We start from the raw sequence: 24781 nt of genomic DNA, 5'->3' as shown, positions 1-24781 counted from the left end.
ATCAGATTTTGGGCATTCATGAAAAGGGGTCCCTTATTAGAAAGGAAAAGGGGTAAGTATCATTGTTAAAAGGAACATTTTCAGAGGTGAAAAGGAGCACTTTCACTGACTATATATGAAATAAATGGGGGCAATTATGATAAAGGAAAATGTGCATAAGTTGAAACAAAAGAGGCATCGATCATATTTTTAATAGGGGCAATTAGCAGAGGTGAAGGGGCCATTGATTTGAAGTGAAAAGGAGTAATTTCTCGTACCTGAAAAGGGGCATTTATGAGAAGGTGAAGGGGCTCTTTTTAATGGGGGCACTTATCATAAGGAAAAGGGGCACTTAATTATTAGAACAGAAAAGGGGCACATGTGAAATGTGAAAATATAACGTGCGCTTATCAGAGTTTAAAAAGGGGAAGTTATTAAAAAAAAGGGAAGAGGCACTTCTTACAGGTAAATGCGCACTTGTCAAAGTAAAAGGGGGTACCTCTTAAATTTGAATAGGGCAAATATCAGGGGGTGACGGGGACATTTGCAAGACCTCTACGCTCATCCACTTCCAATTTTCTTGTGACCCCCAAAATTACCAAAACGTGGGGGGAAAGATCATTTGCATACTCTAGTCCTAAATTATGGAATGGCCTTCCTGAAGACATCAAAAAATGTTTATCTTCTGATTCTTTCAAAACTCATCTCAAAACATTCCTTTTCAAGTCTTGATCGTTTTTCCTGTTTACACGCGCCTGGAGCACTCCACAGAGTGGATTTGGCGCGGTATAAGTTACATTATTATTATTATTATTATTATTTATTAAAAGTGAAAAGGAGCACTTCTCGTACCTGAAATGGGGCAGTTACTAGAGATTAAAAAGGGCACGTATGAGAATGGAAAAATGAACACTTTTTGCAAAAAGAAATGGGAACTTGTCGAAGGAAAAGAGGCAGTGTGTCAAAATGAAAAGGGGCATTTATCAGAGGTGAAAAAAAGGGGGAAGAGGCTCTTTTCCTATGTAAAATGGGGCACTTCTTACAAAGTTAAAGGCGGCACTTTTCGGGTACTTGAACAAATGGGGTAGGGGCATTGTGCCCCCCCCCTCCCTGCCCCCTCTCCCCCGGAGGGCTGCCTCCGATATTACTGCCACCTCCAGGCTGGCCAAATCCCCCAACTCACATTATTCTCCATGTTCAGATGTTCCATTGACAAATAAATTAATCTAGATGATCATCTCGCCCCCTTCCTCGGAACATGCACTGCGCTATTAAACATTGTTGTCGGGTTTGAAAAAAGAAGATCGAAGGAAAAGAAGAGGAAGAATGAGACGGAAAAATCCCAATACACATGAAGATGAAGGAGGAGGAGGAGTTATTCGACCTTATGCAGCGTCGTATTCAGGGGGCACAGGGGGCACGTGCCCCCCCCCCCCCGGTAAAAAAAGGGGGAAGGAGGAAAAAGAAAAGGGGAGAAAAGAAGAAAAAGGAGGGGCAAAGAAAGAGGAGGGAAAAAGAAAGAAAAGGAAAGAAAGAAAGAAGAAGAAAAAGGAAGGGGAAAGGAGAAAGGGGGGGGGGGGGGAGAGACGGAGGAGAGATAACGGAGAAAAAGAGAATAATGAGAAGGGAAACGAAAGATATAAAGATCTTATATCATAAGAAGGTGATTTTTTTTTAACGGGATAGGGGTGAGAGAGGGGGGGGGGGACACACAATTTTGCAGTGTGCATAATATTGGGTCCCTCTTGCCAAGCGTGTAGCCCCCCCCCCTCTAAATAAAAAAATAAATTAAAAAAAAAAGCACAAGGAGAACAAAAAAAGAGATTGAAAGGGGGGGGGGGAGAGAGAATTTTTGTGAGTTAAAGGAAAAAGTAAACAAATGAAAGAGAATTAAACAACGATAAAAGGAAGGTGCGAGAGCATGAGGAATTGCATTTCTTTTATAGTGCGACACCCCCCCCCCCCCCCCAGGCGCGGATCCGTGATTTTCCATTAGGGGGGGCCGGAAATTTGAAAATTGCGCAGACCATTTTTTCAAATCAACATACCAATACCGACAAGGTCATATTAGAAGCACGATACCGGTAGAATTTTTGACATTTTCATCGGGGGGGGGGGGGGCTATAGCCTCTTGCCCGGAAAGTAATTTTCTGGTTTCACAATTCGAAATAGTGAGCGAAGCGAGCGAGCAACAATAATTTGTGAAAGTGTTATTTATCACCAAAATAAACGAGAAAAGATATCAAAAACTCATATTCGGGTAGCTCGCTGTCCCCCCCCCCTCCATTACGCGCGAAGCGCGGAAGCTTTGACCCTTCATTAATTGTTACTAGAGAAGGCAGACGATTTGTTGTACCATTCTCGACTCTTAATCCTTGTCTGAATTCAGTTTCCTCCCGCCCGCGCGAAGCGCGGAAGCTTTGGCTTTTCAAAGCTTTGGCCTTTCATTAATAAGAGAAAGAAGAAGATTTGTTGTACCATTCTCGACTCTTATTACTTGACTGAATTCAGCCCCCCCCCCCTTCCCGCGCGAAGCATGGAAACTTAGGCTTTTCATAGTTTAATGAAATTATTAGAGAACGATGATTCGTTGTTCCATTTTCGACCCTTAATCCTTCTCTGAATTAAGTTCCCCCCCCCCCCCTCCCGCGCGAAGCGCGGAAGCTTTGGCGTTTCATTAAATTATAAGGGAAAGAAGACGATTCTTTGTACTATTCTCGACTCTTTATCCTTGTCTGAATTCAGTTTTCCCCCGCCCGCGCGTAGCGCGTAAGCTTTGACGGTTTATTAAATTATTAGAAGAAGAAGACGAATCGTTGTACCATTCTCGTCTATTAATTCTTGTTTGAATTCAGTTTTCCCCCTCCCGCGCGATGCGCGGAAGCTTTGACGTTTCATTAATTATTAGAGAAAGAAGAAGATTTGTTGTACCATTCTCGACTCTTATTACTTGACTGAATTTAGCCCCCCCCCCCCCTCGCCTCCCGCGCGAAGCACGGAAACTTTGGCCTTTGACGTTTCATTGAATTATTAGAGAAAGATGATTCGTTGTTCCATTTTCGACTCTTAATCCTTCTCTGAACTGAGTTCCCCCCCCCCCTCCTGCGCGAAGCTTTGACGTTTCATTAAATTATTAGAGAAAGAAGACGATTCGTAACTCTTAATCCTTGTCTGAATTGAGTTCCCCCCCCCCCCCCCTTTGTCGTTTCATTAAATTATAAGGGGAAAGGAGACGATTCTTTGTACCATTCTCGACTCTTAATCCTTGTCTGAATTCAGTTTTTCCCGCCCGCGCGTAGCACGTATAAGCTTTGACCGTTTATTACATTATTAGAGGAAGAAGACTAATCGTTGTACCATTCTCGTCTCTTAATCCTTGTTTGAATTCAGTTTTCCCCCTCTCGCGCGAAGCGCGGAAGCTTTGACGTTTCATTGAATTATTAGAGAAAGAAGATGATTCGTTGTTCCATTCTCGACTCTAAATCCTTGGCTGAATTCGGTTTTTCCCCGCCCGCGCGAAGCGCGTAAACTTCTGACGTTTCATTAAATTATTAGACAAAGAAGACGATTCGTTTTACAATTCCTTGTCTGATTTCAGTTGCCCCCCTCCCGAGCGAAGCGCGGAAGCTTTGACATTACATTACATTATTAGAGAAAGAAGACGATTCGTTGTACCGTACCCGACTTGTCAGAATTTTTTTTTTTCTTTGTCTGCTCCTTTTTCGTCCTATGTCCTCTTCCTGCCCCTACCGCCCCTGGCTACGCGCCTGCTTTAAGGGGAAAATGAAACAATCATGATTGTGATAGCACCCAATTAGGTTAGTAGAAATGAAAGGGAGAAAAGATCTATTACACTAACCATGGATAAATCACGGCCGGGAGCGTCATATCATAGTTTTGTGTTATCGGGCGAGGGCCGGGGCGTAGCAACCAAGCAAGATTTTGCAATGTTGAAATTATGCATTCTAGAAAATTCCGCTATATTTCTTTCTAGCTATATTTCTAAATTTCCTGGGGGACGTGTCTCCCTATCGGGCCCAGGATTGCCGCTCCTGTCCATGATTACTACTAACATGAGTTCAAATACAAACACGAGCGAGTTGGTATGAGCTGAATCCAAATGAAGGGCAAAATAAGAGTAATGAAGCGGCCCAACCGTTAATTTAAAATTTGACTGTTGAGTATATAGCTTCTATTTAAAAGACATCCAAAATATTGTGCCCTTTTCAAATTTCTCACTAAAGAGTGATGACCTTTGTAGCGCAGGGGGGCTGTTTTTTACGTTTAACTTTGAATCCGCGGCTCGAGATTTTATGCGGCCGGCCCGACCCCCTCTATTCAATAACGTTTGCCAAACCTTCTGGAATGACCCCAAATCTCCCGATTACAGTTCTCCCTTATTCGTCGTTACTGTCACTTAGCGCCATTTCCTTGTCTTTCCCCCTTTCTCACCGAATCCCCCCACCCACTTACTATAGGGTACGCACATGTATGTTCCCTCTCTTTGAAAGCACCCCTCTATCTCCGGTGTAAGTCAGTACGGGCCGGATTTTTGTGTATTACGGGCCGGACTTTGTTGAGTGAAAAGTAACTCTTTATCGGAAATTTTGAGAACACAAATTCGGTCCCTCCGACCCCGGAGTGGGAGGGAGGGGGAGGGGGGGGGGGGGGGGGAGTTGGGCTTTCTTCTTTATCTTTTCTTTTCTCTTTTCTCTTCTCTTCCTTTTTCTTTTCCCTTCTCCTTTCTTTTCTCTTCTCCTTTTTTTTCTCTTCTTTTCTTCCTCTTTTTTTCTTCCTTTTTTTTGCGCCGCCAATAGGGGGGGCCGCGGCCGTTTCGGCCCCCCCTGGATCCGCCACTACCCCCCCCCCCACCTGTCATATATTGTCGGTAAAATTGCGCTGCTTTCGGGAAAAATGAGAAAAGGGGGAGGGGAAAATGAGAGGGAAGCGAAAGAAAAGAAAAAAAGAAAACTAAAAGAAAAGAAACGAAGGAGAAGAAAGAAAGAGAAAAGAGAAAAAGAGGAATGAGAGGAAATAAAGGAAAAGCCTGAAAGAAAAGAAAGAAAAGAAGAGAAGGAAAAGGGAAACAAAAGAAACGGGGGGGGGGGGGTAAAGAGAGGAGAGAGATAGAGGGAGGTAAGAGCCTGAGAGAAGAGAGGTGGGAGTAAGAGAGAGAGAGAGAGAGAGAGAGGGGGGATGTTGGGGGGGGGGGGGGGAGTCACCTCGTCAAGGATACGCATAGATCCGCTATGTCGGTATTCTTGCTCGATCCTGAAGTTTGAAGTCTCGCGACGTGACATCCAGAGTTTTCTCTAACTTCTAACCAATCAGAAGGCCTCCTTTGTTTCCGCAAGTCAGTGGTGGACATTAATGCGCCAAATGTGCCCTCAAATGTGTTGTGGTACTATATGAACAACATCAATAATTCATTGATGTGCGTAATGAGGCCGCGATTGGCGGAAGGATACATGAATAAAGCACTTTCAAGATGGCCACTTATACATGAACCTTGTCTACAGTGATCTCTTATTTATCCGTTCATCTGATCTTTCAACATGGTGGCAGCGGTCAAAAGAATTGCCATATCTATTACTATTGAACTGCAGATCACATAGGGCAAGCAATAATCTTGAATGACTTATGAAAGATTGATAAGGGACGGTTTTTGAACTGCCGACAATCACACTGCACAGCCAGCAGAGTAAACTCACAGCCGCGTCTCCAATATGACTTTGTGTCGGCGTAAGGTTGCGCACTAGATCTATATTACGCGGGAAACAGTACGAGTAGACTAGTGTATTGACTGTCAGACTAAAGCCCTATACATTCAGGACCAGAACTGATGAGGAGGCAGAACCAGAGCCTAGAGGCTCGCCAGGAGCAGAGCCTAGAGGCTCGTCAGGAGAAGAGCCTAAAGGCTCGACAAGACCAGAGCCTAGAGGCTCGACCGGGACCGGGAACAGTACAGCTCTAAGGCCGCTACCTCGGACTTCCAGCCCTGCACTGCATGATGGTTTTGGAACTAGCCGCCACTCGGACCCAGAGCGTCGTGTTGCGGACCGTGCAAGTAGATCCAGGACTGATTGCTGGACTTGGCCGGATCTGATTGTGGAATGAAAACTAGATTAGACTCTCAATCAAATGGACTATAATCTAAGCAGACATATAATGTTTGGACTCGGTTTGAAACAATTAAACCATAGAGTCTAATTAGTGTGCTTTGTTTGTCGTATAAAACTGGACTAGGCCTACAGTCTAGTCTAGGGGTCTAGATCAAGACCTAGCCTAGATAGATAGTCTAGACTAGACCGAGTATGACTAAGTAGGTGTAATTTGATCAAAATCTACTTTCACCTTGTTCTATATTACTGGACCTGGTCTAGATTTCTAGATGTGTTTACTTTAGACCTTAACAAGTCCAATTTCTACATGTGGACCTGTCCTAATTAAGTGAATGATACACACATATCTCTTACATGTATGTAGAAGTGCTGATGTACTATTACTAACTTAGATCTAGATCTAGTGGTGGTAGACTCTACTGCCACTGGTAGTATAGACCAAACAGTGGTCCGGGTATCCCCTTAAGCGGGTCCAGGACCAGTTGTCTTTGCTAGACCAATTACACAAGGGGGTCTAATTGTCTATGGATCTAGACTTGATATATTTTGATACATTTGAACCTACATTTTGAAGTTGTACATATAGATCTAGTCTATAGTGTAAATGCTAATTGCTATGTAGGCCTACATGTCGATTTAAGTCACAATTCATGTATTAGATCTACATGTAATTACCTGTGTAGTCCAAGACCCCATTGTAGAAACCAGGACCATGGCTCGCTATCCAGAGATGAAGTGGGACCCTCAGTGTGGTCTCGCTGAAGAATTCACGTTATTTCAACAGCGAATGGAACTTTGCCTTCTCGATAATGAGATAACTGATACTACAAAACAGGCAACAAAAATAAAGATAGCTCTTGGGAACGAAGGGTTACGCAGGATAAACGCCTCTAGCCTCAGTGTAGAGGATCAGAAGGACCCAGGCAAGCTATGGGCCCTAATCGAAGGCCAACTGAATGTCAAAGTGAACTTCAGGATTCATCGTCTCGAATTAATGCGATACAAGCAGATGTCTGGAGAAACGATCGACGAGTTCATCAATAGATGTCGGAGTAAGGCAAAGGAATGCAAATTCACCGAGGGGGAATTGAGTGAAAGACTCATAGAGCTGGTGATTTCGTCTACACAACTCGAGTCATTTCAGAAAGACCTACTCGACAAAAAAAAGGGGTTCTCAATTGATAAGCTTCTTGAAGAAGGCCGCAAATATGAGGCCATTCAAGTCGGTAAACAGTGCCTGCAGACGCTCCACACCATTGGAAGTGGGAACATTGATGCTGTTAGTCACGACAGTAGGCAGAAATGCAGGAACTGTGGTCTTTCACACCTTCCAAAGAGGTGTCCAGCCTTCGGGGACCTGTGCAATTCGTGTGGCGTCAAAGGACACTGGGCGAAGATGTGTCGAAAGACGAAAGAACAGGTCAAACCGAAGATCCCTCCTAGACGTCCACCATCACAAGACAGGTGGAGCTCACAGCAGAGACAGCCCAGAAACAGGCAGTATAGGCCTACATCCTTTCATAGCAGGAACCAGCGTAAGGTTGACGAAATTGGACCGGACGACACAAACCAACCGGACAGTGGGGAACGTGAATTCCACATGATACATATATCGCTAAACTCTATTGACTCGGAGGAGACCGAAGCATATGCGAGTATCAACATCATATGTCCAGACCTGAGGGGTCATCATCGCCTCAATGCAAAGGTTGACACAGGAGCCAGCGGTAATGTTCTGCCACTGCGGACGCTGAAGGACATGTACAGGGCTCGATGGAAAGATGTTATCCGTCCCACTACTACGCGACTATCTGCCTACGGAGAAACGCCTTTACGCTGCTTAGGCACCTTGATGATGTCGATGATGTATGAAGGGTCGCCTTGGGTCGTAGACCAAACATGGTATGTTGCCGACGTAAAGGGACCAGTCATTGTCGGACTTCCTACTTCCAGAAAGCTAGGGATTGTTACGATTCACACAGTAGAACAACAGATGGGCCTGGACAGTCCAAATGATCTTCCTCCCATCAGGTCAGCTAAAGACCTACAGGCGGCTTACCCAGACCAGTTTGACCAGATTGGGAACTTCAGTGGCAAGGCAACGTTGCACTTGAAGAAGGATGCAACTCCATCAATTGATGCGCCTCGAAAATGCAGCATCCACCTGAGGGACAAGCTCAAGAAAGAGCTGGATCAGATGGAAAGTAACGGCATCATTAGGAAAGTTACTCATCACACAGATTGGTGCAGTTCCCTCACCACAGCCCTGAAGAAGGATGGGTCATTGCGAGTCTGCCTTGACCCCAAAAGGCTCAATCAAAACCTGAAAAGATGCCCTCACAAGATTCCAACTCTAGAGGAGCTCAATCCTGCATTCTCACAGGCCAAGTACTTCTCGAAATTGGACGCAAAGGCAGGATATTGGTCAGTCCACCTGGACGAAGAATCGCAGGAGCTTACTACATTCAGATCACCATTTGGAAGGTATTGCTTTCGCAGACTTCCATTTGGACTTTCGGTGAGTCAAGACATCTTTCAACAAAGGATGGACACAATCCTTGCACAGGCGCCAGGCTGTGAAGGTATAGCTGACGACATAGCTGTATTTGGCAAGACTGAACAGGAGCATGATGATAATCTCTGGAGACTGATGGGAGTTGCACAAAAAGAAGGTCTGGTGTTCAACAGTACAAAGTGTGTGATCAAGGCGAGAAGCATCAATTTCTTTGGTTCACTGTACACAGACAAAGGCATACAACCAGATCCTAGCAAGTTGGAGGATGTCAGAGAAATGCCTACACCACAGAACAAGGACGATCTCCAGCGAGTGTTAGGGATGATGACCTATTTATCACCATACATCTCAAACTATGCTGAAAAGTCAGCAATACTGCGTGATCTTCTGAGGAAAGATGTTCCCTTTACCTGGCAGGAGGACCATGAGGAATGCTTTCAACGATTGAAATCAGAAATTTCAGAAGGAAAGTGTCTACGGTACTATAACCCCAGTGTCCCAACAGTACTAGAGGTAGATGCATCGCTCAAAGGACTTGGAGCCTGCCTCCTTCAGAATGAAAGACCAGTCGCATTCGCCTCAAAGAGTTTGTCAGATGCACAATCAAACTACTCAAACATCGAGCGAGAGACATTGGCACTTGTTTTTGGGATCACACGTTTCCATTCATATCTGTTTGGTAACCAGTTCACAGTCTACACTGACCACAAACCACTCGAAACGATCTGTAGAAAGCCCCTGGGGAGTGCGCCTCCAAGATTACAGAGGCTTCTCGTCAAAATACAGGGCTATGATTGTGATATCCTATACAAGCCCGGAAGTCAGATGACATTACCAGACACACTCAGTAGGTTGCCAAACCCCAGAAAGAGAGGAGACGTCATCGTTGAGCTCCATGTAGATGAAGTCATGGAATTAGAAGAGAATCATGACAATGATCTGGCAAGCTTCACACCTATGAAGCAGACACAGCTGCAGAGAGAGACAGCAAGCGATCCAAACTTGAAGCAGCTGAGTAGAATTATTCACGATGGATGGCCAGACGTGATTAAGCAGGTTCCAAGGAGCTCAAGGATTCACTGGTCATACCGAGAGGAACTGGGTGTCGCCAACGGCATTATCTTCAAAGGAAGACAGGTGTTGATACCTTCAACGCTGCAATCAGACATCCTGGAGCAGCTACACACGAGTCATATGGGTATAGAGAGAACTCGTAGACTAGCAAGGGACACGGTATACTGGCCAGGCATCAATAAGGATATTGAAAACCTTGTCAAGACTTGCCCTGCTTGCCAGGAGAACCAGGATCGGCAACAAAGGGAACCACTACAACCGCACGAAGTTCCAATGACGCCATGGACAAAGGTAGCCACAGACCTGTTTTTTCTTGATGGAACTGAATACTTACTCATTACTGACTATCATTCCAAGTTCCCTGTGATCAGGAAAATGCACAGCACCACAAGTGCTTCAGTTGCTACCGTAATGAAAGAAACCTTCAGCCTCCTGGGAGTGCCCTCCGAAGTTATATCTGATAACGGACCCCAGTTCATTGGAAAAGCTTTCAAAGACATGTGTGAATCATGGAACATCAAGCACACCACCTCATCGCCGAGATATCCGCGCTCCAATGGCCTAGCTGAGCGGATGGTACGCACCATAAAGTCGATGATTAAGAAGTGCAAACAGACAGGACAAGATGTCCAAAAGGCACTTCTCCACCTTCGAGCAACGCCTCAATCGGACCTGCCATCTCCTGCCGAAATGATGTTTGGGAGGCAAATGAAGACAACCCTTCCAGGTCGCCATGATCATGACAGACAGATGAGCGATGTCCACGACCAGCTCCAGCGAAGGCGGGATGTGATGAAGACCGACCATGACAGACATGCCGGTCGGGTACTGTCTCTCCTGAAGGTCGGCCAGAAAGTCAGAACTTTGCATCCAGACGACAATACATGGCTGCCGGCTGAGGTTTCAAGAGTTTGCCCAGAACCAAGATCATATGAAGTGACAACACCAAATGGCAGGGTGTTAAGGAGAAACAGGTCCCATCTGCGAGAGATGCCGATACAAATAGAGACGGCAACAGCACCCACACCAGGGACAGAGCATCTTCCAAGAGAGGATGGTGACAACTGCACAACACCCGCAGGAACACAGGATTTCGATGGTTCAATCCCTCGTTCTGATTCTTTTGCCTATGTCACACGATATGGTCGCAAGGTTAATCCCCCATCTCGTTATCAAGAATAAAAACTTCATCGATTAATAGATTGATAAACAACAACTATACTTTATTTGTTTAATGATTTAGCATACCCGGTAGAATTACATTGATGATAGTAAAACCTCATATTTGACATCGGGTGATTCAATTTCTTAATCAGTATACATGTATATAACCAAAATGTTTTATATAACTGCCACGCTTAATATTGGCTATCTTTCAACAGAAAATCTCTTCTGTATACAGAACCGAATTTAACAATTGTATGTCGTGCTCGTGCATGATATTTCTTCTCTCCACACAAATGACCAGGTATTATAGTTTTGTTACGCTGATTTGTCATATTGCTAAGTCCTAATTGAAATGGGATGAAAAACGTTTTTTCACAGGAAAATGTTGTTTATAACTGTTTGCCAGAAAGCAATATGGAATCACTTTAGTTTATTCCAGCAAAAGTTATGTAAATTATAAAAAGTTGAATAACATTATACAAGTATGTCGATTCAGCGACAAAAATATGCCTGTTATAGTGGAGGACACTATTTTACCATTCTAAAATTTGTTTTTCTTGTTGAAAGGTACTTGTAAGTTTTAGTTGAACAGTTTTTAGTACTGTGCTTCTCAAAAAAAAAAAAAAGAAAAGAAGAATATGTTTGGAATGTTTCCTCTTGTTGAAATTTCTAAATTGTGTTACTGTTTTAGTGGATAATTTCCGTCATGTACAGTGCCTATTGAGCAGGGAAGATATAACTGGTTAATGAGAGCACTATCAACTTGTCATTGAAAGAAGGGGGATGTTGTGGTACTATATGAACAACATCAATAATTCATTGATGTGCGTAATGAGGCCGCGATTGGCGGAAGGATACATGAATAAAGCACTTTCAAGATGGCCACTTATACATGAACCTTGTCTACAGTGATCTCTTATTTATCCGTTCATCTGATCTTTCAACAAAATGTGGTTATCTAGCTTGCAAAGTTCCCTACTTTTGGAGGGGGAAGGAGAAAGCAGTTTTAGCAATACTCCAGGGAGTGCCTGAAAATGCGCCTAATGTGGTTCTAAAATTGCAAATGCTTCCTACTCTAAGAGGGGGTTCTGACCAGTTCTGACCCTCGGGCCCTGGCCGGCCCCTCCCAGACCCATCCCCTCTTGGTCGCTCTGCTCACCCACCGCTGACGCCTCGCCGCTGTCATGTCGAGTCGCTTCGCAAGCAGCTAGCTAGCAGGCCATCGCCAGGCAGGAGCTGAGCTGGGGGCTAAGGAGACAGTGAGTCGCGGGATTTGTGAACCACAATAGAATGACCGTACTGATGTTATTGAGCAGGAAGCACTAGCACTCTGTAGATGATTTCGCTATGGAATGTAATAGCGCCTAAACTTTGTCGTCCAATGAATCATTCCGAGAATGTCTGTCGTGTTGTAGTTGTGCCATGCCTGTGACTTTGGTCAAAATTAGTTCTTCCTATAGTAATACCCCTTTAATTTGTGACTAACCCATCTTGGTCTACCGGGCCGGCAGAGCTGACCGACCGAGGGTATAGACTCGACCAGTGACGATCGGTGTGCAATCAATTGCAAGGATATCTGACTGGCTCTGACTTCAGTAGAGTACACTTCCTATAGGACCGTATATTTGCGGGATTACATCTGTAACACACTCCTTGTGGTAGGTTTATTTCATTCACAACATTAGACTAGTCTAGAGTAGATAGACTGCAACTACTGAACTACTTCAACTAGAATCTAGTCTAGTTTACCAATTACCAAAGTTACATATTTACTGAGTAGACGTAGGGTCTACAGAGTAGTGTACTATGTATCATGTACGGGTAAATAGAAATACAATAGGTCTAGAGTAGAATTAAAAATAGACCCTTATTAAAGATACTATGTCCCTTTTGCAGCCAACCTTAAATTCTGTAGAACTTTGCAGGAATTATGAATATGTCAAATTTCCTATCTGTGAAGTTTAAACGTTAGCAGAGTCCTAATATGCTAGACTTCACTGTCGGACACTATTGTCAGTATTGAGTGACTGACTGGCTTTTTCTTCTTCTTTGGTAATAACATACATAAAATGAGCTGTAAAGGATTTGTCTACATCAATAACCCACTTCTTGTAATGGCCAAAATTAAACTGATTGAATCTTTGCGCAGCATAAAACGTACAACCATGCGGTACAATGGTCTAAAAATCAAGACATTACTTATTGGCTCTATAGCTCCTAAGTCGATTTGACAACTAATAGTCGTTATTTTCCCTCTTAAAGACATTTTCAAGCCCCATTTTTTTAAGGGGAGTTCTAAATTATTATCTTTCAAATGCCGTTGGAATTTAACCTTTTCATTTTTTTGGCCTGCAAAAGGGACATAGTATAGACAATTAAGTGAAAATAAGGAACTTGACTATATATTAATTAAATAACATTTTTGCTTACATGTTTGTGAGAATTATATTTTTTATTTTAACTTTAAGATCATTATGTTGAGCAATTCAATCATAGGATGATTAGGGTTTGCTGTAAAAAAAACACCAATCTCTTGTAAACTGGAGAGGAAAATAAAATGTTTTTATGTGGACTTAAATTTAGCTCTCAAAATGTAGATCTTGATCTGGTCTATATACATGTAGATCTATGTCTTAAAATTGATTTTAAAAGTTCTTTGTAGTTTTATCCTACCAGTTGGTCTACACCGTCTACCGGTACAGTACTTACCATTTCTTAATATCTTTTTTTGATATTTCAGGTGGATAAAACAGCAGAAGAGATGGAGTCCAATCAAATAGATAAGATGAGGGACATTCTGGATGTTCTAAAGAAGACAGATACTAGTTGGGCAAGCCCGGAGGCCGCTCTTCTCTGTGAACAAATGGATGCAGCCTATTGGAAATCTCCAGACAAGATCAAGTTTTGTCAGGAATTCTGTGATTATGATGGAGCAGGTGAGGACAAATACTCTTTAATTTTAATAGAGTACAAATGATCCCCAGAATATCCATAGGTCTGAAACATGAAGAAGTCACACTTTGTGCAATAGAATAATCAAGTGCTGCCCACTGCTGCCACAGTGATGAAGGTGCTTCTTGAATGCCTTTTGAAATTTGCCTCATGAAAAGAATATTTCAACTTGTGTATATAAAGGATGCACCATCGGTGCATAAATTAATACTGATTACATAACTTTTAGACAAAATTTCATGATTTTTATCCAGTGAGATGTAATTCCTTGTAGGAGTACTGTTATTTTTGCAATATATGCTCTTTGTCAAAGAAATTGATTTTGTTGCTTTTTATAAATTGTTGTAGACCTACTTGTAAGTAATACTTTTAGGTGCTATTTGTTGAGCCTTTTATGGAGCAATAAAACAGGTGCTTCACAGCTATTTAAGAACACAATTGAGCAAGCAGTGAAGCCTTTTGCCTTCTAAATTGGCTTAAGCAATACCACATGAATTTTTTAAAATTGGTAATATAAAATTCATTTATCTTGTATTATGTTCAGTAGAGGTATTATCACATTGAATATATTTGTGCTTGTGATAATTCAAATGCATGTCTGAGAATTCTATAATCAAAGAGGTACATTTATTATGTATCATTTCTTCTTTGCCCACCTCACAAATACTTCCAAATTACTATCTAGAACTGCTGGTATCTGCTCTGATTAAGTTTGAGGAGGATGGACTATTCAAAGTGAAAGGGGCCTGGGAAACTGCCTTCGTCATCTACAACCACCTATGCAATCTCAGTGAAGCTAGCCTGGTCCTGTCCATACAAATGGGAGAAAAGGGAATGGTGAAACTGTGTTCAAGTAACATTGTCAAATACAGGGGGAAAATGTCAATACGGGTGAGTGAATGATTTGCTACATTTGAAACTATGTAGCCTTCATCTAATCTCCTCTATATCCATACACAGGCTGCACAATTAAGGAATCGTGTGTGTCATGATGTGGTGAGCAAACTCAAAGTACAGGATATACACTTCCTGTCTTAAAGAAGGATTTCCTTCAATAAAATCAGAGATTCTAGTTACACAATAAATGACTATGACTATATAAATGACTAATTATCCACATATTTAAAGGCTGTGATTTAGCTAATTTCTCCTCTTTCCTTACTCAATCAGTCTTCTCTGTTTTCCTTTAAATGATATTCTTGTGTAATTGTATAGTTTTTGTCCAGCTTAATTCCTCTCTGTTCACAATTATGTTATAGACTAGTAATACCTAGTTATTTTGCCACAATATGTGTCAGGATAGCAGAGAATGTTCTGAACCCGAAATGGAAAGCACTGTTTTTCCTTGACAACGTTTCTCATTGGAAAATGTACTTAAAGACCACCTGCCTATAACTATAAAGACTATTTTTCTTGTTTCCCTGTAGCCCTCTTTATATAGACATGTGGTTACCATGCCAAACTGTTGATAACTTCATACATAATAATTTTGGAACATCTTGGAGTTTGTCATTTTATGGCAAGATGGTATATCTATCCTATATTCACATGTATTCACCTGTCTTTTTGGGCTCCTTAGTAAGACAATGTCTTGTAATGCCCTCCCATAGTTCATCATTACACCACTGCAAAGAGTTCGTTCCTTAATACAATAGGTCCATTGCTGGATCTGTGGGAAGACTCAACAGGATTATCACCTGCTGGGCCTATAACTAAACTTGTCGAGCTGTGTTGAAAGATAGGCATCCACCTCTGATTTAAATCTGTTTATAATTGGTGCATTCACTGCTGACACCAGGTGTTGACTACACAGTGTGTGAAACTATACTTGCAGATGTTGATATGTGCACGCTCCTTGTGGATCCTCATGTTGTGGCCTCGTAGATTTCCAGCTCCTTCATTGTAAACAGATTGTTTATCTTGATATTGTTGAGGCCATGCATGATCTTGTAGACTTGAATCATGTCACCACGGAGGCATCTGTATGAGAGGGTAGGTATAGGTTGAGCCGTTGAAGACAGGTTTCAAGTCTTTCAGTGCTGGAATCATCTTGGTGGCACACCTCTGGACTTTTTCGATTGTAGTTCTATCCCTCTCTAGTAATGGGCTCCACACACAGTTGGCGTACTCTAGATGGGGACGCACCAATGTCTTGTATAGTGACTTGAAGATCTCTTCATCTTTATGATCAAATGTTCTTTTGATAACTCCAACGATCTTGTTGGCCTTGTTAGCTGTTTTAAGGATGGATCAAAAGTTACACCAAGGTCCTTCTCATCTTCACGAACTTCAAGGTCTTTTCTAGCTCCTCCTTCCATGTTGTATGTCGTCTTTACTACCTGTTTACCATAATGCATTATGCCACACTTGTCTACGTTGAATCCCAGTTGCCATCTTTCAGACCATTTGCTCAGATTATCCAAGTCTTCCTGAAGAACTTCACTATCTTTCTGTTCTCTGATGTTAGTGTACACCTTTGTGTCATCTGCAAACATCTTTACTCCTCTTCCCTTCAATACATCTGGTAGGTCATTAATGTAGATGACAAACAAAATTGGACCGAGCACACTACCTTGCGGTATTCCCCTCAAGACTTCTGCCCATTCTGATTTGTTTCCATTTACGACGACGCATTGACTCCTGTCTCCAAGGAAGCTCTGGATCCATCTCAACAGGTTTCCACTAATGCCATGATCTTCTTGAGTAGTCTCTGGTGCAGTACAGAGTTGAAAGCCTTACTGAAATCTAGATAGGCCACATCAACGCCACCTTCTTCATCTATCATGCCAGTCCACTCATTTAACACTTCTATCAATTGTGTTACACACGACCTGCCGGGACGGAAGCCATGTTGGTGTTCACTCAAAAGCTGATTAACATCCATAAAATCCATAATCTGGTCACGTAGAATAGACTCCATTATCTTACACACAATTGAGGTGAGGCTTACAGGCCAATAGTTTCCCGGAGATGTAGTTTTTCCTTTTTTGTAGATAGCTGTTACATGAGCAACCTTCCATGAATCAGGAACTTTTCCCTCCTGTAGTGACTTGTTGAAGATGGTGGTCAATGGATCAGCGATACTATCTGCAGTCTCCTTCAGTACTCGCGGGTGTATGCCATCTGGTCCAGGAGATTTTTAATGGTTTTAACTTCTTTAATTTCTTCTCCACTTCACTGCAACTTATTTCATATCCTTCAAGGGGTGCACCATCAAACTTTGATTTCGGATCAGGGATATTTTTCAAATCTTCTCTTGTGAAGACACTAGCGAAGAAGCCGTTGAGGATGTTTGCTTTTTCCACATCATTCTATAGACATCCCATTTGTCCTTTTTTGTTTTGCTATTCACCTGATATAAAGTATGTTATATAAAGATTCATACATGTATTTGATGCTGTTAAAATGTATTGCTCCTTTTGGACCACTTTCCAAAAAAAGTATCACAATTTTTTGTGTTCGTCCTATCTTTTAGGATATCCTATCGCTGATCCGTGTCTCTTTAGGCATCCTGTGCAATATGTCAACCACACCCGGCAACCGACACCTGTTTCGAGAAGAAGGCGTAGCTGAAAAGATGCAGCCATATCTGAAGGGTGACCCCTTTCTGAAAACCATCTGTATGATCACCCTTGCATATATAATAGAGGAGGGGCAGGAAGATTCTTTGATAGAAAAGGAAACAGGCAAGTATGTAGTTGGGTAGACATAAAAAATGAGCTGGTAATCTTACTAATTTGTGAATTGTGATATTTGAGTTTTGCAGTGGAGCTTTTTTCTAACCCAATTAATGAAAATGTAGTGTTTTTCTCCTATGACTGATTTTTGCACTGTCCATTCTGGTGATGATCAAAACATATTTGTCACAAAGTATCGCAAGCTGTTCCAAGTCTATGTAGATTAAAAAAATTTCGCATTCGGTATATATCTGCATACTTGGTATATGTATCATTATTAGTTAATACATCTTTTATCTCTGTATTTCATTGATAGATATTGAAATATATACCGTACATACATTTTTTTTAAAAATGGATTCTCACAGAGACGTTATCATGATGTCATTGATAGCCTATTATGTTTAGCTGTTGAAAGTGACTGAAAATAATGGTAGTACGTCCTCATTCAGTTTAAAAGTGATTTACTTTTTTTTACAGATACAATTGAATACCTGGTAGGGATTCTTCGAGATGCTGTCAAAAGTCCTAACAAGAGGTTTCAAGGGTTGTGTGACCGAGAGATAGCTTTGGCTCTGGGAAGGCTAGCTGTCCATGACAGTAGTAAATGCAAGGTAGATAACAATGGATGATACCATTATTTATAATTCTGTATACTTTAGGATTCATTGTTGCAAATGCAAAGGTTTAAAAAAATATTGTTTACATTGTTTCATAATTGGGGGGCTATGTTTAATTCTGTAAATTCTACCGAATTGGTCTACCTATTCATAAATGCTTATTTGTTTATTAATTTCCTTTTTCATCAACCTATATATTAGTACATTAACGGGCAGGTGAAAACTAATCAGTAATATTGAATATGCTTTTAATCATCAAGTGCCGGGAAGTCATCTCTCAACTGTCAAAATTCTTGAAATCAACAGATTCTTAAAGCTGGAGGGCTCCCTCTGCTGGTCAAGATGTTAGAGGACAAGAGCGCGGATACCCAGGAAGCTGCTGCCAATACCATCTGGAATCTGGCCTTCTCAGAAGATGGCCGTCAGAAAATTGCTGAGAATAAGGATTGTTTGAAGCTCCTTGAATCACTCACTCAATGCTCTGAATCCCATGTAGCAGATGCGGCCAAAGGGGCATTATGGGTAATCACCCAGGGGCAAGCCAAGCAGGTGGAAAAAGAAGTAGAGGCTGAAGGGATGCAAGGTGAGAGGAACTTTTAAAGACAGAAAATTTGTAAGATTGAAAGATCAGATTTGGTAGATATTTGGTGGATAAATGGTTTTTAGAACTGGAAAACGTGAGATAATGTCATAAACTGATATTTAGTCCGTCAATTATGTTTGATTTAGGCAAGGTCTTCTTGTTGCATATTTTTAGATTAATCGCTTTTTACCAAATGCTTTAGATCTCTTTTTTTAACTTCTCTGTAATAGAATACAATTTACTACATTTAATATAATCTCTCAAAGTCTTCTAGACTTCATAAATCTTTAGGTCATACAGTTCAAGTTATTGTTCGTCTTATCTTGTATGTATTCAAAATCAGGAGAGGAGAAAAGTTATTCACACATCATGATCAGTTACCAATGGGGATCACAACCTGTAGTTCTCACGATAAGAGATGCTCTGAAGGTAAGTGAATATCAATAAATGATTTTTTACCCAGTATTTCGATCATTCCGGCAATATTATGCTGCCTACTTCTGAAGGTATTCATTTTTTTTCTCAACACAGATTTTAGACCAATGTCTTTATGTCTTCATGTATTTTGTGCTTTAAATCTTCAATTTTATACTTCGACCAACCGGTATATCAACATTTCATTGCCTTTAAATTCCTTTGAATAACCAAAAAGTCCATTTTCATTTTCTTGAGAATTCATTTTTTGTTTCTCTTGGCAGATACATGCTGTCCTATCAGCTATTGCATTCTAAATAGTGAGATATGTATCATTTATGTGCCTTTGGGAAGAGACGTCATAGATGTATTAAGTGCTATATAAATCCAAAGTACAAAAGAGTAATTTTTTATTAATATATGTTTTTATTTTAGGCTGCTGGCTACCAGGTATGGCTTGATGTTGATCATATGCATGGTTCTACACTACAAGCAATGGCAGAAGCTGTGGAGAAATCATATGTAGTTCTTATGTGCATCTCAGAGGGATACAAGGAGAGTCCTAATTGCAGAACAGGTATGTCACAGCATTGTGCCACATAGATTCTGCCTAATAATATCTTTTTAGACTTTAATGTAAACTGTCTTCCAATGTTACCTGTTTCTCATCATTACCTTTCTATGCCCTTTGCATCCCAGTGTTTTGCATGATATCTGAGAAACTGACTTATAATTATTACTTTACAGCATTAGAATGTGTTTATTACCCTACTTATATAATAAGCTATCCAGTGGTGCCCATCTCACCAGATTTGTTTCAATCTGGACTGTACTCAGTTTCGATCATTTTGGTAATCACATTGATTCATTATAACATAGAAGATTAGCATTCCATGTGAGTCAACTTTAATATCCACCACTATAGTATGCTGTATGCTAATTTAAAATGGACTTCATCCAACCAGCCATTTCCCCTTAAAAAATAGCCATGGTTTAACTTATACATTGTCATTTTTAATGTTGTGGTGGCAGCGGTACGTGGGATAACCCCTTTCAGTGCTTGTGCTTAATCACAGCTTAAAAAGCGATTGCATTGTGAAAAAAACGTGGTGGAATCAGTCAGAAAAGGTTGATCATCTAGCATATAAGTATTGGCGTGTACTGCAAGGTTCTGGAATCATCAAAATGATAAGAAATTTGGCCCAGTCTTGGTAAAGTTACAACCACTGTATGCAGAAAGATGTATATGGGACTACCCTATATCTATCCAGTCCAGATAGGTATAATAATTTACCAAATATATCAATTAGTAGGCGGTTTCCCGGCAAAATTTGTATCAACACGTATTAGTCAAAACATATTCTTTAACATGATTGGTAATAGGAGCTTCCATTTCATCTTTTGAAATGGAGGCGTTTCCAAAACTGGTCTTCACCTTTAACCTAACAAATTGTATTCTCCAAATATTAACAGAGGCAGAATATACATTCAAGCTTGGAAAGTGCATCATTCCTGTGATGATGGAGGAGTACTATCAACCTGATGGATGGCTAGGTATAATACTTGGATCTAAACTCTACATGGACTTCTCTGGAAAGCTGGATCAAACGGAAGAGATGAAGAAGCTGCTAAGAGAAGTACAGACCAATCATGCTGATGCAGGTGGTGAGTTCATGAGCTGCACCTTCATTGTAGGATTGTATTCACAGTAGGAGTAGGAAACATGACAAATTTTGACAACATTTCTTAAATAATGATTCCTTACCCTTATTCAAACCTGTAACCGATCATTGGATTGGGCCGATCGTTGGCTGGTCAGACGAGGTCGGATAAAAAATTCTGATCGCCGATCAATAAAAATGTTGTTTTTTTTTCCCCTTTTTTTTCCAATGCCAAAATTTTTCAAGTTTTTGGCTATCAAATGCTTTAAATAATGCATGGCTGGGATTATTTTGTCAATTGGAGTTGTTGTAGAACATGTTTGTTAATATTTATTGCCTTTTCATGGCTTTGAAATTAATAATCTTGGTCTATAAAAAAGTGTAGGCATCATTTTGTGTACATTGTCATTAAAATCCAAGATGGCGGCTCGCATGGTTTGCCTCAATAGACTAAAATTATAAATTTCAAAGTCATGAAAAGGCACTTAATATCAACAAGCATGGTCTACAACACTCTAAATGACAAAATATCCAAGCTATGCATGTTTTTTTAGCATGTTTTTTTAAACTTGAAAATTTTTGGCATTAAATTTCTTTTGTGCCGATACCGATCACAGGTGCGAGGGTGTTGCTCCTATCCGATCAAAGCCCCAACTTACAGGGTTACCCTTATTACTATACATGCATGTAGTATAATATGTATTGAACTGTTAAACCTTTCATGGCTGTGACAGAAATCATTCCACATAGCTTAAGAGAGCAATAAACATGAATCTTGAAACATGAAATGATGATTGTTTTGCTTGAAAATTTGCAGTATGATTTGTTAAAAAGTACCTCCTTGAGACCAGGGAAATGACCTTTTTATAATGAAGAGTTGTGTAATCGGGGCTAAAAAAATACACAATTGATTAAAAAGCAGTGTGATCAGCAAAATTACTGTATTGTATTGTGAATACCTGTTCTTTATAACAAGGTTTCACTGCATATCCTGTAAGTATACTGCATCATCATCAAGTTAACGGGCATACATCACACATATGACTTCATTTGAAAAGTTTTTGTTTTGATGTTATATGATAACAAGCTTCTCAATTTACGGACTATCTCCTCCAAACAAATTTAGACTAAAAACACTCCTGAAAAATATCATTTTTTTGTGTGGAAGATTTTCAGACTTTTACCCCTGCCCTCTGCCTTTGATGCATGTGAAGTAATATTAAAGAAATTAAGAATCTTGTACAGGAAAGTACTCTTTCCAATAGTTTTAAGTTTATAACTCATATCCTATCAATTGCTTTTCATTTGCAGATACTGTGAAGAGAGCAGAAGTAAAAGAACTAAAACTACTTACACAGTTGTCTACCCAGCCAAACACCCCATCACAAGTCTTGAGTTGGTCGAATGAACAGGTTCAGGACTGGCTTAAAAATTCAGGACTTGATAAGTAAGTTTATAAAAGGGCTCAATTCTTGAGAGAACATTTAGATATTTAATCAAAAGTATTTTATGTGAAATTTGGAAAAGCTGTTCTTTCATGGGGAAATTACCAGAAATGAGTCAGGAAATACTTGTATGTATTTTTACTGTCTTATAATCGAGATCATTATCTTAGTCCAGAAAGACAAAACGGAGAGAAAAATTGTTCTAAAGCAAATGTTGGTGTCGAAGTTACAAAATGTCAACTGTTTTTACCACACAATGTAGAAAATTGCTAGACCCATACTAAATGATATTTCCCTATGTATTGTACTCAAGGCAAAATTGTTGTGACTGATAATATAATAATTTGTGAAGCAATAATTCAGAACCACTTTAAGATATTGGTATGAGACTACCTTATATATTATATAATGCTCTAGCAGGTTTCATAATTCTGTCATACCATAACAGTAATCTTTCTGATAGAATGTGTCATTCACTGCTGCCTATTTGGTGATATAACGGTACAATCATGCACAGGAAATTCAAGATTCTTTTGTTTTACTTGATCCTTGTCTACAGATGGAGACCATCACTCCAAGAGTACGATGGAACCTTCTTGTTCAATCTTCACAAATTGCGCTTGGAAGCACCAGAGTTTTTCTACAGCTCCATCCAAGATGACCAGGGTCTCCAGAAATTGAGAGAAATTTTCAAGTTTACTGCAGCTCTTGAGACAGTCATGAAGAAATAAATGGGTAGAATAGATGAATTAATTTCTATTAAACTACATACATAGTCTGCAGGGTTAGGGATAAATCCAAGGAATGTCCCATGTTTTACAAAGTTTTATTGAATTGTTTAATGGAATTGTGAACATTAATTGACATAAAAAGATAATGATGTTTCATCTGATTCAATTTAGTAGGGCTTTCAGATATTCATACAGTTATCAGATATCCATCAGACATATCCGATATCTTAGATATAGTCGGTTATGCACGGAAAGAAATAGCTTGGACTTTCCCCTAGATTAATAGATAATCGTTATCTTCGGTAGGGGGGGGGGAATCAGTTTTGATTGTTGTATATTGTTTGATAATTTGCCGTCATGGAGGTTAATTTCAATGTATTATTCTGATGAATAATTTGGAAATTCCAATTGTGACACAAGGGAAAATGTCCCTCACAAATCATGTATACTGTAATGGTCCTCAGCAAGTACAGGGTATAAAAGGTTATTATCATCTTTCTAGCTGTCACAGACATCACTTTTATATTGTTGAACAGAGTGTAGTGTATCTTGTTTGCAATTTTTTCTCTCTCCAAACTTGACTTTGAGCATGGAATACGGGTACAATTTGGTACATGTAATATTGAATATATATTCATATAGCTTTTGATATTAACGTCTCTAAGCACCAATAATGGAATAGCATGTATCCCCAGAGGATGAAACTGTGGAAACTCGATTAAACAGATTTGTGAAGTATGACTTGTTGCATTCAAAATCTTTTACTAAAACGAAATATCAAATATTTGTCAGAATACCATATAGGTAGACATGTACTGGTTTGATACAAATGATAAAATTTACAGTTATTTGAACATTTCATCATGTTTTTTCCCACAAGGTTAATACAAAAACAGGAAAAATAGAAAATAATGTGATGGATCGCACAGTACACTATAGTTGTGTACACATGTTCAATTATATGTCTAAGTGAACGTTTGTTATGATTGAAAAGAAAGTGATTCAAGAGATTTAAACATGATCATTTGAAAGACATTAACTTGCATATTTTTATGGAATGTCCATTATTTTTTTATTTTTATTCTACTCAGTGAGTGAATAATAGTGCAATTGAACATTTGTATGCCAATTATGATGACTTAAAACCATCTAACATTCCACATAAATACTTAATTTGAGGTGAATTATTCACTTTTGTATGTCAGTGTATAAGAGCAGAATGGCTTGAAGTGCAATTTTTGTATACCGGTATCCTGATTTTTTTAGTACAGAATATGTTTACATCTGTATTAGCTGAAAATCAATGAACAGCGATGAGATAAGAGCCTGAAAAAAACCTCAAGACTCATTTTTCATATGTATTTTATCATGTTGAAAAAGTGAAATTATTTTTCTTAAACTTGATTTGTATATGCATGTATTATACTCACTTTCTAAAAGATTAAATGATGCAATTTTAGATATATAGAGTCGTTTATAGAAGTATTTTGTAAAAACCTATTTTCACTTTCTAGTCCAAGCTGCCTTTATAATATATGCAATAAATTAGCCAAATACTGCAATGATATTGTTAATTGTTTCCCATGTTTGTTTGCTTCAGTGTTATTATACCAAGACAGTCATTAATCATTCATCGATTGTAGAATTTTATTTAATAGGTTCTTTATTATTTTGCTGTTCTCTTTCATTTTATATGCATCTGATTGAATAAATGAAATTAAAATATAGGATATAAGTAAATGATAAAACTATATGTTTACAAATGATAAAGAAGGTAATTTTGTTTTTAATTGCCAGGGGTAGTTGTCGTGGTTGGGATGGGAATACTTGAGGGGCCGGAA

At 39.9% G+C, this 24781-nt stretch overlaps 1 protein-coding gene across 1 annotated transcript; it reads left to right on the top strand.

Annotated features, from left to right (window-relative positions):
• The first annotated feature begins 12099 nt into the window (after positions 1-12099).
• Positions 12100-24495, top strand: LOC100890026. The gene is made up of 11 exons (XM_031000473.1): positions 12100-12515; positions 13598-13793; positions 14495-14700; positions 17285-17495; positions 17967-18100; positions 18413-18689; positions 19033-19118; positions 19539-19680; positions 20577-20768; positions 22076-22211; positions 22769-24495. Exons 2-11 carry the CDS (start codon positions 13619-13621, stop codon positions 22938-22940), a joined length of 1731 nt encoding a protein of 576 aa, XP_030856333.1. The 5' UTR covers positions 12100-12515; positions 13598-13618; the 3' UTR covers positions 22941-24495.
• Positions 24496-24781: the final 286 nt, after the last annotated feature.

This window comes from Strongylocentrotus purpuratus, unplaced genomic scaffold (genome assembly GCF_000002235.5).
Source record: "Strongylocentrotus purpuratus isolate Spur 01 unplaced genomic scaffold, Spur_5.0 spur5_scaffold_6, whole genome shotgun sequence".
In the NCBI taxonomy this organism is placed as follows: Eukaryota; Metazoa; Echinodermata; class Echinoidea; order Camarodonta; family Strongylocentrotidae; genus Strongylocentrotus; species Strongylocentrotus purpuratus.
This window is presented reverse-complemented; position numbering and strand designations above follow the sequence as displayed.